Source organism: Alnus glutinosa, chromosome 8 (assembly GCF_958979055.1).
Source record: "Alnus glutinosa chromosome 8, dhAlnGlut1.1, whole genome shotgun sequence".
In the NCBI taxonomy this organism is placed as follows: Eukaryota; Viridiplantae; Streptophyta; class Magnoliopsida; order Fagales; family Betulaceae; genus Alnus; species Alnus glutinosa.
This window is the reverse complement of record NC_084893.1, coordinates 18,072,370-18,088,872: the sequence shown is the minus strand read 5'-3', so window position 1 is coordinate 18,088,872 and position 16,503 is coordinate 18,072,370. Positions and strand designations below refer to the sequence as shown.

Genomic DNA, 16,503 nt, shown 5'->3' with positions numbered 1-16,503 from the left:
TGCCGACCACCCCCATTTTGGCCAAGGGGTGGCTTGAGTCACCCCCGTTTGGCTTGGGGGTGGGTTCGGCCACCCCCTAGCTGGCTATAGGGGATAAACATATTCGCAAGCTTGAGTTTGAAGTTGGCTAGCTTCTTTATATCAAGGTGTCACCGGGAAGAAGTGAAGTTGGCAACCTTTTGGCAAAAAGGCAAGCTTAGTCTAAGGTACATTGAACATTTTTTAGTGAAGAAACGAGTGAGCCCAGTGGCTAATAAAGTTGAATTGCCACCTAGTTTGGATGGAATGACATATTTCATGTTTCACATATGCGGACGTCATACATGATCCATTGGACATCATAAGTTACGTGCTAACTTGACATATAAAGAGTTCCTGGTGCAAATATTAGACCACAAAGAGCAACAGTTAAGGACAAAGGTTATTCCATTGGTCAAAGTCTTATGACAAAACCATTGAGTGAAAGAAGCTTTATGGAACTCGATTCGGATATGCAGAGCCGATATCCACATCTATTTTAGTAAACCATGTGTGTTACACTTTACATTGTTATTTATGTACGCTTTATGATGTGTTAAGTGAATTCTTGGATATTTTAAGCATACTTGTATGTGTTAAGCATATAATTTTGTTACTAAGTAGCGGCGTTGCGATTCTTTCCTCCCCAAACCATCTCGCACCGTCTGGTTGTCCCCCTTTGGCGGTGCTCCACCCCCAGCAAGCGTGCCATTAATGGATTTAAATTGGTTCTCAGATATGGATATCTCAAAGTCAGATCAGTTACCATCCTTTACTCCGACATGACACACCATTACCTTCATCGGCCTCTCAACTTTTCACCGATGCCTCCACTGTCTTGTTCTAGCCACCATGCGTCACCGAGTGGATCTCACGCGCTAGTGCGTGAATCACACACGCCTCTGTGTGGTCTTCGAGCTGCTACCAGAAGCTCCTCCTCCAGTTTTCTTCCGCCTCATTCTTTGTTCAAGTTGTTGTTTAGTGGGCTTTATTACTTTTTCTTTCTTCTTCTTCTTCTTCTTCTTCTTCTTTTAAAAAAAAAAAAAAATTCTTTGTATTTTTCTTTTCCATTTGTTTTGCAGCTACTGTTGTAATTTGCTGCTTGCTTGTTTTGTGGATTGTTGTCTCCCAACTTTTAGGTGTTTTGATCTTATCGTGGAGACTTTTGTATCCAAATTTGTGTTGGTTTCTCTCTTTTCTGTAGTCCCTTCTTTGGACTATAACAATGCATTTTTGGCTTCAACCTTCTTCTGGTGGTTGTTGCTAGCTCTAATTGGGGGTTCGAATATGTTCGTCTTAATCAATGCCTCATTTGCTTCTATAATCACCTTGTGCAACCCTTTGAAATGACCGGGTCATTTGTTTGACCCATTTCCTACTACTTGTATTTATTTTTACAATATTTTAATTTAAGTTGGATCTATTGTTGAGAAATTTACCTCATTTTCATTTTTAAGATCATCCATTGCACCTTCTTTTTGGATCAACAGTGAAAATTATCATCCCCATAATCATTTCCTTATTCAATATGATAACTCTTGGTACCAAGCAATTGACTCCTGTCGTTAACTGCCTTGTTTAGTAGGGGATAGTGAGAAAAAGCAAAGGCCAAAGGGTACACACCACGTCACCACCCACGCATGTGAAGGCATTTGTTGATAACAAAGATGCGGAATTCGTTCTGGATTGCGTAAGCACATGCGTCTGCATGTGTCACGTTACTGGCTCAACATCTACAGGATCCCGTGGATCAACTTTAATGATCGGCCCCATTTGAAATTCACTTTCCCCTTTCCTTCTTTTATTTTCACTTCTCTCAAAAAAACATTAACTTAAAAACATTCTTAACTTTTTTCACTTTTTATATCACATCAACATTTTTTTATTACTTTTTAAATAAAAAAATTCACTACAATACATTTTTTTTTTTTTTTTTTCACTTTTTCATATAAATTATTTCAACTCTATATCACATTAATCCTATTTTCCAATATTTCAAAAAAAATTCCTAAGGGGAGGGGAGGGATGAGGGATTTTCAAACTGGGCTGATGTGTTTCTTTCTTTTCACTTTTCAGCCATTCCCACCACGCTACCATGCTGCTGACCAATTTTGATCCTCGAATTCGTCCTCGATTGCGTAAGAACGTGCGTATGCATCTCTCACCGCGCCTTCCCCATTATTTCCTCATCTTGCCATTTTTTTTTTTTTTAATCGAGAAGCATGTGCTCCATCAATTACTAAATAAAGCCATAAGGCATTACAGAGACAGATAAAGGGTACAAAACACTCCTACATCCATAGTTAGAAACAAGTCTGACAAAGCAACTGCCTAAACAATACTCAAATATTACATGAACACCATTTAGAGCCCCTCTTTACAAATAAGCAAACACTAAAAAGATAAGAGGGTTGATCTAGCTACCACAACCAACAAAAAAGTCCAGTAAATATTTGTGTATTACAAAGACACACTGTGAAACACAAAGAGAACTAGAGAATACACACAAACAAACAAACAGAACAACAAGGAGTACCATCACTGTCAGAAACATCGAAGGAAGACAAAACGCCATAGGAGGCGGCGCGTGTAGGACACACGTCGTCCCTTGAGACTTCCTAGCAACAAATAACTGTCTCCATCCACCGACCACCACCAACCATGACCTAACAAGATGGCGTGACCCACATGCACCCATTTCTGGAGAGAGATCCCCTCAAGTGTAGACCATGCGCCGGCAAGAAAGAACGGCAAGGCCACCAGCTTGAGATGGCCGGACCAGGTGATGACGGTGAACACGGCTAGAAAACACATGTCTTGAGAAAACTAGTGGAGAAAAGTAGATCTGAAAACACGAAGATGAAGGCTACTGTGGCTTATCTAGAAATCCACTAAAGACACATGGAGGACGGCCTATCCCCAAAATCGGCGCTAAACATGAAGCCTTCATGTTATAACACAAGGAAAAAGAAAAAAGAACAAAAACAAAACTCCTCAACCCTTAAGGGTTAGGATACAAAACTTCCATCAGAGACAAGTCCGGGAGGAACAAACTCCCTACCCTAATGGCAGGGAAAAGAAAACCTACACTCCAATGGTAAAAACCATGGAGGGGCAAAAAAAAACCTCCTAGGTAGCTAGGAGGACCAAAAGACCAAGAGGAGGGAGGCGAGAACCTCCCTCCCCCAGCGAGAAACACTATTCACCAAAGGGCTTTCTCTCTCTAAAAAGACGGTACTTTCTTTGAGATTCTCTCCCTTGTTACTTTGTTTTCCAATTATTTTGCCTTTTCTTTCACTTTTCCTTTGAAAACATATTATTAGCTTCGACCATTCTAAAGAGGAACCAGTGAGAGAAAGAGACTTATAAACGCCCTTGGGGGTACATTTTGACTATATTAAAGTACTATTTAAAATTTTATTATATTGTAAGATATTTATAGAAAGGAAATAGGGTGTAGTAAGAGCACTCACAATGGATTATCTATTTTTACCTTTAGGTTAGAATAGATAACGAAAACACTAAAATGCTCCTCCAACCGATTATGTAAACCAAATCTAAAATACATTTTCCTTACATATGTGAACAGTGCAACTCCACATGTGGAGTTGTACTATTCATAGATCTATCTTTATTTTATTCTTTCTTTCACCTCCCTTCGTCACTCTTTCAGTTTTCTTCTTCATTCTTTTGGCTTTCTTTTTCTTTCTTTCTTATGCAATAAATATTGACGTTATTATATAGATGTAATTTAAATGAAATTAAATGTTATTGAAATACAATTAATATTCTTGAGAGCTGTTGAAATGTTGTTGCAGAGAAAATTTATTGACATTAATGAAATCATACCAAATAAACAAGCCAACCCCACATCTTCTATCTCTTAAAAAAAAAAAAAAAAGAAGAAGAAGAACAATAAAAAAAATACGATAGTGAAAAAAGTAATAAAAAAGAATAAAGAAAGAATATAGAGCTAAGAATAGATAATTGGATGTATGGTGCCATTTAAAATCTATTAGCTAAACTAGATAAAGTGAGTTTTGGTTAGACATTTTAGATTGAAATATACATGATCTGCTGTGAATGCTCTAAACAGGTAAGATTGTAAATGAACAAGTCTATTCAACAAGTTGCTTGTATAAATCTATTCGAATTCGGTTGGTTTAATAAATGAGTCGACCGTGAACATAAAATTAGGCTTAATTATTAAACGAGCTATACTTGTATAAACTTGGCTTGACTTGTATAAATTCGTGTAATTTTATTTTTATTATTTTATGTAGTATTATTTTAATTTTGTAATTAGAACTTCTTAAGTAAATATGAATTATTTCCCTAATATAATATATATAGCTTAAATATTGTTATTGTGAGTTTTGATATAGATATATGTGTTTGTATGTATGTCTAAATATGTGTATGTATGCGTAATAAATTTATATACATGCTATAAACATACATATACATTCGAGATTGAATTATTTAAAATTCAAGTTAATTTTTAATTAACTCAAATGATAAAATCCTAACAATAATTAATTAACTAATAATTAATATGAATTTATGAAAAAATAAATAATAATTATATTTACTTTATATAATGAATAAATAAGTTAATTTAGCAGCTCGTGAACAAGCTGGAGTTTACTTAAAAAGTAAATGAGCCAAACTTGAGCAAATCATCTAACTGATGATAAGCTTGAGCTCGACTCCTATTCAAAATAAAATTAAATTAATAGAACTAATTGAATATTCATTACTCAGCTTGATTACGGTCCTAAAACAAGATAAGGTGACCAAGTAAGGTAAAAAAATCAATGATAGACCTAAAATAGAAGTACATCATGCTAACGTAAAAAAATATTCTAACATAAATAAAGTTAGTATTGTCTCTTGGATTGGGATCTGCAACAATTATTTAGACTGATAAATAAGTAGCCAAATAATTTTAAATTTATTTACACAGATAAATTTCATATGGCATCTCATATTACCTATTTGAATGAATAAGTAATTGATGTACATCTTTATCCTTGCCTCTTCGATCGCTGTCTTGTTTCTCTTTGTATTGCTACAAAAACAAAAATATGCTAGCATTATCTCTCGTCTATCTCGAGAGTTTATTACTATATTTTCCCTTCTTTATTTTAATATATTTTTTATTTTGGTTGTAATGAACATGTCGAAAACCTTAAGGCAGTGTCATGGGTGGTTTGAACCTTAGGCAATTTAGGCAGTCGCTTAAGGGCCCCAACTAATTATACAATAAATATTATATATATATATATTTAAAAAAATAAGGCTCTAATATGATAAAACGTTAATAAAATACTCTTTAATTAAGGCTCCTACTTAATAATTGTACAAAAAATATTATTTCCAAAATAAATTTTAAGACTCTAATATGGTAAAAATTTAATAAATTGTTTCTAACTAAGGCACTCAATAATGATAAAAGTAATTACAAATTGAAAGTCTCATTATTCATATTCAGAAATAAACATCCATAAATTTTTGAAAAGTCCAACTTATTTACTCTTTTTAAAAGCTATATTTTTACATTCATGAAATTAGTCAAATGTGCATAATTTTTTCAACGTTTATTTGAATTGAATGTTTACAAAAATATGAAAAGTCTTTAAGTTTGCGTTGTGCATAATAAATATAATTATATCATCGGTGAGTCTTCAATATCCAACAAATTTTTATTTTTATTTTTTATTTATTTTTTTTTCATATTATGTTCTATTATAAACTACAATCTTTATATAACTTATTTCTATTTTTTTCTTTATTTTTTTTAAAAAATTTTATTATTTCATGTCTTTAAATCAAATGATAAGTTATTCTATATCTAATAAGTTATTTAAAAAAAGTTTTAAAATAAATTTTAAAAATAGAAGAAAGAACTCTCTAATTGACTGACTTATTAAAAAAAAAAATATAACATAAAATTTAATCGGCCGGCGTGAAAGTAGTGCTTACAATCATGAAAGGACAATCGACCTTTCGTTTATTCTGAAGAGGAAATGGCATTGAAAAATGGAGGAGCAGCATGTCACAATTCTTTAATCCTTACCTCCCCCGTCCTTAATTATAAAACACACCTCATTTCGTACTCTTTCTGCAACACTTCGAATTCTTCCTCTTCCTCTGCGAAAAATGGGCGTATCACTACCTGCGATCTTCATTCTTCTGGTTACAATCGTTACGTTGGGGTGGAGGATTCTGAATTGGTTGTGGGTGACGCCCAAATACCTGGAGAGGCGGCTGAGAGAGCAAGGGCTTGCCGGCAATTCCTATCGCCTTCTCTCCGGAGACTTGAAGGACAGCTCCCTCATGTCCAAGCAAGCAATTTCTAAACCCATCACTTTCTCTGATGATATTTCGCCTCGTGTCTTGCCCTTCGTCCATCATACTGTCAAAACTTACGGTACGTCTACCAATTTCGTAAATTTCCTCCGACAATCCTCTCACTACAAAAAACTCTACAATTGGCCGCGTGTCTACAGTACCTGTTACTGTAGACACGCGTCCAATTAGCCACGTGTATACATTACACGTGGCTAGAAGGGGGCGCATCACAGTTGGCCGCGTGTAATTAATTACACACGGCCAGTTGGCCGTGTGTAATTTATACACGCGGCCAGTTGGCCGCGTGTATTTAATACACGTGGCCAATTGTTTTTATCAAATATATATTAATAAAAATAAATTTTATTAAATTTTGTATATGGCCGCGTGTATTTCTTACACGCGTCCAAGTAGCCACGTGTATTAAAATACACGTGGCTAATTGTTTTTATTAAATATATAATATATATATATATATATATATAGGCCACGCGGCCAGAATTCCTGAATATATGTTATATATATATATATATATATATATATATATATATATATATATATATATATATATATATATATATATATATATATATATATATATATATATATATATATATATAATATATGTATATATACGTATAATATAACTGGCCGCGTGGCCTAAAGCCACGTGGCCAGAATTTCTGAAGGCAGTGGCGCGCGGGAATTGTCCCGCGCGCCACTGAACAATAATTTCAAACGGAAAAAAAAAAAAAAACGTTAAATACACGTTCTCTCTCTCTCTCTCTATCGCTCTCTCTCTCTCCTCGATCTGTATCGCTCTCTCTCTCTCTCTCTCTCACGGTGTGTTCTCTCTCTCTCTCTCGCTCTCTCTCACTCTCGCTCTCTCTCTCACGGTGTGTTCTCTCTCTCTCTGTATCTCTCTCTCTCTCTCTCTCTCTCTCTGTCTCTCGCTCTCCCTCTCTCTCTCTGTCTCTCGCTCTCTCTCTCTCCTTTGTATCGCTCTCTCTCTCTCTCTCTCTATCTCTCGCTCTCTCACGGTGTGTTCTCTCTCTGTCTCTGTCTCTCGCTCTCCCTCTCTCTCTCTCGCTCTCTCTCTCTCTCTCTCTTTCTCTGTCTCTCGCTCTCTCTCTCTCTGTCTCTCTCTCTCTCTCTCTCTCTCGCTCTCTGTCTCTCGCTCTCTCTCTCTGTCTCTCTCTCTCTCTCTCTCTCTCTCTCGCTCTCTGTCTCTCGCTCTCTCTCTCTCTCTGTATCTCTCTCTCTGTCTCTCTCTCTGCATCTTTCTGTCTCTCGCTCTCTCTCTCTACTGAACTTGATCCTCTTTTTTTTTTTTTTTTTTTTTTTTCTTCCAGTTATTATATTTTTTTTCCTCTAAAAATAAAGAACTAAATTAAAAATACAATCAATTATTTAAAAAATAATTAAATACAGATTTAAATTAAATAAAAAATTATTTTTTAATTTTTTTTTTTAAAAAAACATATTGCCACGTGTATAATAATACACGCGGCCAACAGTTGGCCACGTGTATAATAATACACGCGGCTAACAGTTGGCCGCGTGTATTAAAATACGCGCGGCCAATTAGCCACGTGTATTTTAATACGCGCGGCGAACTGTTGGCCGCGTGTATTAAAATACACGCGGCTAATTGCGCAATTAGTATCAACCGGGTTGGCCGCGTGTATTTACGTGGCGACTTGCACGCGGCCAACAGTTCGCCACGTGTACAGTGACCGTACACGTGGCGAACTGTAAGTGGCGAAAAACAATTTTTTTTGTAGTGTCTTTTTTTTTTTCTTTTTTTCTTTTTTTTTTTTTAAAAAAAAATATTTCTTGTTATATATATATATATACGAATATTTAAAAATATTTTTAGAAACATGTTTTGGTGTTCATGTTTACAAATACAGAAGATTCACGTGTAACTAACGGACAAGGATCCTCTCCGAGAACCGGAGAAGATCCGGTTACTTTAAGGAGGGGGTAAATTTGTTATTTTATATTTTTTTTTAGATAAGTTTGTCCTTCTATTTCAATTAACTGGTACCTCTCTAGTTGAGATCCAAATGCATAACCAGTGGGGGTGTTTGGGTCCTGTATAACAACCCCTTCTCTTGTATTGGTGGTGAAATTATTTGTTTGAGTGGTAGTAAGAAGTGATTGATGTGATATAAAGTAAAAAAAATTATATGAAAAAGTGAAGAAAAAAAATTATATTGTAATTAGTTTTTTTTATTTAAATAATAAAAAAAAAATTATTGATTTTTGTTATAAAAAGAGAAAAAAGTTCAAATATTTTAAAGTTGATATTTTTTTAGAGAAGTGCAAATAAGAGAAGGGGAAGAGAAGGGAGGAGGCTGCCAAACGGGCCCTAAGGCCTTGTTTGGTAAATGGTTGAGTTGTGAAATTTTTGTTTGAATAGTAATAATAAGTGATTAATGTAATATAAAGTTTGAAATTATTTTATAGAAAAGTGAAATTACATTTTAGTTCCCCAAACTATTTGCCGTTTTGGAAGTAGCCCCCAAAACTAACAACCTTTGGACTCTAGCCCCCCAAACTATCAAAACGTTTCAAAAAGACCAATTTTTATCGAAATATGCATATAATACCCATGTCACATGTCATTTTTTAATTAAAAAATAATTAAATTAAATTTAAAAATATATAAAATATTATATATATATATATATATATATATATGGGGTGGGTGAACCACCCCCGTTTCAAGCCAAACCCTAACCCTTTTTTTTGTTTGTGTGTGTGTGTGTGTGGGTTTTTTTTTTTTTTTGGGTATATATATATATATATATATGGGGTGGGCGAACCACCCCCAAAGGCCATGGGGGTGGCTGAAAAACCGGTCTTTTGGTGGCTTAGCCACCCCTTTGGCCAAAACAGGGGTGGTCGGCCACCTATATATATTAATTTTTAAATTTAATATATATTTTTTTAATTTTATTGTTTTGTAATTGAAAAATGACACGTGACAGGGGTATTATAGGCATATTTCGACAAAGTTGGTATTTTTGAAACTTTTTGGTAGTTTGGGGAGCAAAGTCTAAGTGTTGGTAGTTTGGGAGGCTTAAATGTAATTTTTCCAAAGTGAAAAAGTTTTATTTTGTAGTATGTTTTTTAATTTAAATAATAATAAAAAATGATTGATGTGATAAAAAACGTGAAAAAAAGTATGAATGTTTTAGAGTTGACTTTTTTGGGAGAAGTGAAAAAGAGAGAGAGAGAGAGAGAGAGAGAGAGAGAAGGAGAGGAAATGGTTACCAAACACACTCTTAAGCTTTTGAAGTAAGTCGATAGTTTGGGATGTTAAAGAATATAAATTAAATGATTAAATTTATATTTTCCTATCAATTTAAACTTTCGAAATAAGTTGTGATTTAAAATGATATGAGAGAAGAGATCCCAAGTTCAAATTCTGTCTTTGTCATTTAATTCTTATTTTAATTAAATATTTCATGTCTTGTGCCTCACTTATTATGCTAAGTAGAATTATTAGAATATAAATTAAATGATTAATTTTATTTTTATTGGCCCTAATTTAACTCAGAGAACATTAACAATTGGATCCAATTGGTAGTTTGAGGGATAGTGAACTTTTTTAATACTTTTAGAAAACCAATCCAAAAACTAGGTTTGAGCCCGCTAAAAATGCCAAAGATTGTTAAATATGGTCCAAACCTTAATTTTCCATCCCATAATGACCATGTGTCTCATTCTCGTCATCTTTTTGTCCACCTACCAACCCTTGGCCTTACTGAAAATCCTAACTTCAATTTGTTTGAAGTGTTAATCCTTAATTGTCGGATTTAATTTAGGTGCTGTAAAAAAATGTTATAAAATTTATTTTGTGGGTTTTTTAACTGTCTATATTAATTTTAAGTTTTCACTAGAAAGAGAGTGAAATTAAATGTATACCATTGAAAATAATTATAATAAATATAGTTGTATATATTATATGGTTGAGTAATGTTTCTTACACAACTTTTACACAACTCTAACTTTCTTTCTTTTTTTCTTCTTTCTTCTTCTTCTTCTTTTTTTTTTTTTTTTTTTTTTTTTTTTTTTAATAATCAACCATTTGATTTGTTTTCCTACATGTAGGCTCTAAATATTCAATGGTTGATCTTAAAAAAATGTTGTTAAAGTTGTACAAAAGTTGTATAAGAGTTGTGTAAGAAACATTATTTTATATGGTTATGATTGTGTATATATATAGTTGTAGCTTTGATTATGTCCATGATGATAAGGATATCGAATCTTCTTCTAAGCTTTGAAAACATATGTATGCAGGTAAGAATTGTTTTATGTGGGTCGGGCCAAAACCAAGAGTGTTTATTATGGACCCGGAACAAATAAAAGACATTTTAACCAAGATAGGTCTCTTTCAAAAGCCGCATATAAATCCACTTTCTAGGTTGCTAGCATTGGGAGTCGTGGCCTACGAGGGTGAGAAATGGGCCAAACACAGAAAGATTATCAACCCTGCATTCCGTATCGAAAAGTTGAAGGTTAATTTATTTTAATTACTCTCATTTCTTTGTTTAAATCCATTTGGATTCAATATTTGTGTCTAAAACTACGTTCTAGTAGACCTCGTTTCTTTTGACATAAATGTTTTTTCAAAAATAACCTCTATGAAATCATCCCAAAAGTCTTTTAATTTTGTCTTGTGACAGATAAAGTCTAAAGACTCGATTTTCTAATTTTGACAATTAGGCTCTGTTTGGTTTGCGGAATACACCTCTGGAATGGAATGGCTATTCCTATGGAATAGCCATTCTTTTGTTTGGTAGGGGCCTATTCCATGGAATAGCTATTCCCATTGGAATAACTATTCCCTTACAAAGAGGAATACCTATTCCTCTAATTTTTTAGAGTAATAAGTATTCTTTGGGATAAAGAATACAATTTTCAAAAAAAAAATTAATTTTTATTTTCTTTCAAATCTTTTGTTTTTTTTTTTTTTTTTAAAAAAAAAATGAATAAAAGGAAAGAGAAAAACTAAACCCCAAGTGGTTGGCGGACCACCCATTGGGGTGGTCAGCCAACCACTATGGATGGCCAGGGGTGGTCGCACCACCCCCGGAGCAACTGGGGGTGGCCAGTCCATCGGGGGTGGCCGGTCACCCCTGATGGGCTTCGGGGATGGCCGCGGCCACCCTTGGAGGCTACTCGGGGGTGGCCTCCGGTTCAACGGTGGGTGGCCGGCCACCCCAATGGGTGGTCTGCCACCCACCAATTTATTTCAATTTTTTTTTTTTAGTTTTTCTAGTTTGTTTTTTTTTAAATAAATAATGTAGGGTTTTTTTAGCAATTTTCTTTGAATCCCGTTTAAAATATGTGAGTTATTACCAAACAAAAGAATAGGAATAGTCATTCCATTCCGCCATCTTCTATTCCTAGGAATAACTATTTTTTTTCCTTATGGAATGACCATTCCACAAACCAAACGAGGCCTTAGAGTCTTGAGTTTTATTCGAGGGATAAATTGGTCCATATTGTCCATGTCATACCCATGAAAAATGTGCGATTTACTACATATTGTCCATGACATGCCCATGAAAAATGTGCATGTATATCCCAACACACATTAACCTCCCACATAGGCAATTATGTTAAAAAAATATTAAATAAGCATAAAAAAATAGAAAAGAAAAAAACAAAACAAGAGATGGAGATCCACCACCCTCCACCCCACAAAGGGAGGCGGTGGAGGGTAGCTCCACCTTTGCACGCCCTTGCGAGATTGAAGATCCACCCTCAATGCCCCTTCTATGAGGTGGGCGTGGGTGGAGCCACCCTCCTCTGTCTCCCTCTAAGGAGGTGGAGGGGTGGTGGTGAGGTGAATCTCCAACCTTTTTTTATTCGTTTTGTCTTCTTTTTTTTTGAATTTTTTGGGTATAATGGCTTACGTGGCAGGTTGACATGGATTTGCATGCACGTGTCACGTTTTCATTGATCTGGCATGTACAATATATACTATAACTTGCACTTTCTCTATTAAAGGTTAAATGGAAAATCTGACGGGAACCTATTTGTCACTAAGTACAACTTAGGACTTTAATTGTCAAAATTAGAAATTCAGGTATTCATTTGTTTCAAAGACAAAACTCAAAAACTTTTGATACAATTTCCCTGAATTATCTTTGAAAACCACCTTATGTTAAGTTGTTGTAAGATATAGATAAGCGTTCTAAATGAGATTGAGTTACACGAAGATGCAGGCTAACAAGATGCTATTTCCTGCTATCCCGTTGTAGATTCTTATCTAAGACTTGTATCTTATGAGATTTAACATAAAGACATTTTCATGCTGAACTTCATAACTAACTCTCAAACATCTGGTTAATTAGCACATGTTTGTGATGCAAAACTTTAGGGTGGCATTGTTCAAATTTTGCTTGGAAATTGTTTGAATTGGTTGTTTGTGATTCCAAGGAATTACTATTATCCAGTGCAATTGTATTCCCATGAATATGGTCTTATAAATTGTACCTCCACATCAAACATCTAGTTAGTCTGTTTGGGTTTGCGGTTTCAAAATGTGCGATTTACAAAGTGATTTCAAAACGCGATCTTTAAACGTACGGTTAAGCGTTTGATAAAATTCCCGTTTGACTTTTAAAATCGCAGTTTGACCTTTAAAATCGTGCATTTTTAAAATTGTAAGGTTGCTTATGTATATCGAAAGCGAGTGAATCGAAAAGAGAGTTGGGATTCCATTGAAACACTTGAATGCTAACAGTTCTGTTTCCTTTCTGATCTTTTAAATCTTAATTTTACCTTGTGATTGCTGCAGGATATGTTACATGCATTTTATCAGAGTAGCAATGATATGATTAGCCAATGGGGGAGGTTGATTGGTGAAGAGGGGTCCTGTGAGTTAGATGTATGGCCTTATATTGAAAACCTGTCAGGTGATGTGATTTCTCGATCAGCATTTGGAAGTAGCTACACAGAAGGAAAAAGAATATTCCAACTCCAAAAAGAACAAGCTGAACTCGTTGTGAAAGCTGTACAATCTGTTTACATTCCAGGATGGAGGTAATTAGTGTTTAAATTTTTCAAGTTCAGCTAGAAATCAGGTCAAGTTAGTATTTATTGAATTATGGTTGATTTAAGAAATAGTGTAAGCCTGCAAAAAACAAAGGAGTTGGGACAAGAAATGCAGCAAACTTTTGGTCCATCCACCTATTTCAGTTCATTATTCTCACGGTTTTAGTGAAGAACAGATATTATAGTTTATTTGAAAACCATTTTATTTTCCTAACAACTGATCACAAAAGTAATGAGGAATCACATTCTTATTTCCCTTCTTCGTGCTTTCACAATTTCTAAGATTTTTGTGTGTAGGTTTCTACCAACTAAACTGAACAAGAGGATGAAGGAAATTGCCAGAGAAGTACGAACTTTGCTGAAGGAAATCATTGACAAACGAGAGAGGGAAAGGAAGGCAGGCAATGCTGCCAATGATGATTTATTGGGTATACTTTTGGAATCCAATTCTAGAGAACTTCAAGAGTCTGGAAATGAAAAGAATGCTGCAATGAGTATTACAGATGTAATTGAGGAATGTAAGCTATTTTACTTTGCTGGGCAAGAGACCACCTCAGTTTTACTTGTTTGGACAATGATTCTGCTGAGCAAGTATCCAAATTGGCAAGTGCGTGCAAGAGAAGAGGTTTTGCAAGTCTTTGGCAAGAACAAACCAGACTTTGATGGGTTAAATCACCTTAAAGTTGTAAGTATTTCCTCATGCTTAATTAAGATGCATGTTTCAATAATTTTTTTGTTATCTATCTAGTTGATTTATTTAGTTTCTGGACCTTCAAAATTGTGATTTAACATGTAATCAAAAGACTTGGATATCTCTTAAATAATCTTTAGACAGACACCCCGGAAAACACAACACTATCACCATGCTTAAACAAGTGATTTAACATGCTTAAGGTTTAAACTATTCCATGCTATACTATTTTAAATTTTCTACTCCAAAGATGTTTGTTTTTCTTAGCAAATGTTAGCATAGTTCTGTGTTGCTATGTTCACATATTGTGAGTCATGCTTGATGATGTTAAATCGTTACTTATCTCAAAAGCTTAATCTAATAGGAATTGATGAATTTAATTATTTAATTTATATTCTATCAGTACTCTTTAATGTAAATAAACATCTTGACGAGAGACAGCTGTCCATGGCACAGGTAACCATGATACTACATGAGGTTTTGAGGCTCTACCCGCCATTAATTTGGATGAATCGATTAGTTGACAAGGAAACAAAGCTAGGAAATTTGACAATACCAGCAGGAGTGCTGATTGCTTTACCCACAATCCTTGTCCAACGTGATTGTGAACTTTGGGGAGACAATGCAAAGGAGTTCGACCCAGAGAGGTTTTCAGAAGGTGTTTCAAAGGCAACAAGGGGCCAACTATCATTTTTCCCATTCGGAGGGGGTCCTCGAATATGCATTGGACAAAACTTTGCTATGATGGAAGCGAAAATGGCTCTGACATTGATATTGCGGCACTTCTCATTCGAACTTTCTCCATCCTATACTCATGCTCCTTTCACAATTATAACTCTTCAACCTCAATTTGGTGCTCACATTGTACTGCACAAACTCTAGCAACTCTTAGTTAACCAAGATTTATTACTCCTCAGCTCGGTGCTCGCTTACTATTATAGCGTTATCGAAACTAGCTATAAAGTGCGGGTGCTTTTTCATTGTATTATTAATATATTTGCCTTTGGCGTGCTATTATATATTCGATATCCACACAAGCACGTGTACAAAATAGTAGATAATTTACAAATTATTCATTCAAAATGCTACATATATTTTACCCAAGTTTGTAAGGATCATGTTTTTGAACCTCAAAAAGATAAATTGACAGTAGTAAACCAAAAGAGAAAAAAGGAGTGCATGCAAGAATATCCTTGAACAATCTCAATCAAAAATATTTAATTAGAAAAAAAAAAGGTTGAAGTTTGCATATAATCAGAAAATGCCGAGCAATTTATACCTTCTTAGCCTCCACTTAAAAGAAAAACGAGGCCATCAATAATGATACTTAGTTGAAGAAGAAGAAAATATATCTTTTTCTCTTATGTGTATCTCGAAGAACTTTTTAATTGAATGGTTTGAACCTTTAATCAATAGAAAGGAATGTGTAATAACAGAAAGCATATGCATGCATGTGTGTTTGTGTTAATGTATTCATGTATTGAATATATATAGATGAATTCAAGCTAAATTTTGGGTTCGAAGTGAAAATTGTTTTATGGTTAGTTTGATTGCAAGATTTATCCGCTTAATTTTCTAGGTTTTGAACCGCAACAGGAAATGCTATTCGGACAGTAGTGGATCAAGATATGCAACGAGTAGAAGTCATGATAAAAAGCGACACTCAAATTTAAACTGGGAAAAAAGGATTTGCGGTCTCCCACCTTACCGCTCGGCCATGTCGCCAAAATGATACAAAAAATATAAGAAAATATTCCGAATTATTAAGCAGATTAGTTAAATTGTTGGTTCTATTACATTTGATGGAATAATAAGAGGTTAGGGATTCAATGCCTATGACCTTTGAATCAGAATGGAATAATGGAGGACATGTTAATCAATCTATGATTTCAAAGAAAAACAAAAAGACAGTGAAGTAATTCATCCAAAAAAAAAAAAAAAGACAGTGAAGTAGTTGTTGGAGTTCAATCAATTATTTAGGAAGAGGGAAAGAAGGCCGACTAGAGTCATCATCATGTTATAGGTTATAATTTCCAGCACTCAAGTCCTATTGCTTCTTATAGCTGACCTAATTTTGCTCTTAGTTTTAATACAACTTTTAGGGTTAATTACCCTTTCTCCCATGAACTACCACACATTAATAAGTTGCTTCCATATACTGACACATGTCACACTCGGACACATTGAATTACCATTTTATTACCAACAAACTCCGTCGTTAAGGAATTTCGTTAAGTTAGATAGAATCTCCATCACATGTCATTTTTTAAAATTCTCGCTATTTTGCCCTTGTTATGAAGGGGCAGACTGATGGTTATACCCTTTTTTAACATGCTCCAACCTTAAAAACTATCTATATGTTG

General features: G+C 34.5%; 1 protein-coding gene across 1 annotated transcript; it reads left to right on the top strand.

Annotated features, from left to right (window-relative positions):
- Positions 1 to 6,125: 6,125 nt before the first annotated feature.
- Positions 6,126 to 15,177, top strand: LOC133875468 (cytochrome P450 CYP72A219-like). Its single transcript, XM_062313615.1, has 5 exons — positions 6,126 to 6,451; positions 10,684 to 10,901; positions 13,193 to 13,437; positions 13,747 to 14,134; positions 14,597 to 15,177. Exons 1-5 carry the CDS (start codon positions 6,181 to 6,183, stop codon positions 15,020 to 15,022), a joined length of 1,548 nt encoding a protein of 515 aa, XP_062169599.1. The 5' UTR covers positions 6,126 to 6,180; the 3' UTR covers positions 15,023 to 15,177.
- Positions 15,178 to 16,503: the final 1,326 nt, after the last annotated feature.

Coding starts and splice junctions, on each gene's coding strand:
- LOC133875468 (XM_062313615.1), top strand. CDS start 6,181: ATGGGCGTATCACTACCTGCGATCTTCATTCTTCTGGTTACAATCGTT. Junction 6,452..10,683: donor TCATACTGTCAAAACTTACG/GTACGTCTACCA, acceptor ATATGTATGCAG/GTAAGAATTGTTTTATGTGG. Junction 14,135..14,596: donor GGTTAAATCACCTTAAAGTT/GTAAGTATTTCC, acceptor TCCATGGCACAG/GTAACCATGATACTACATGA.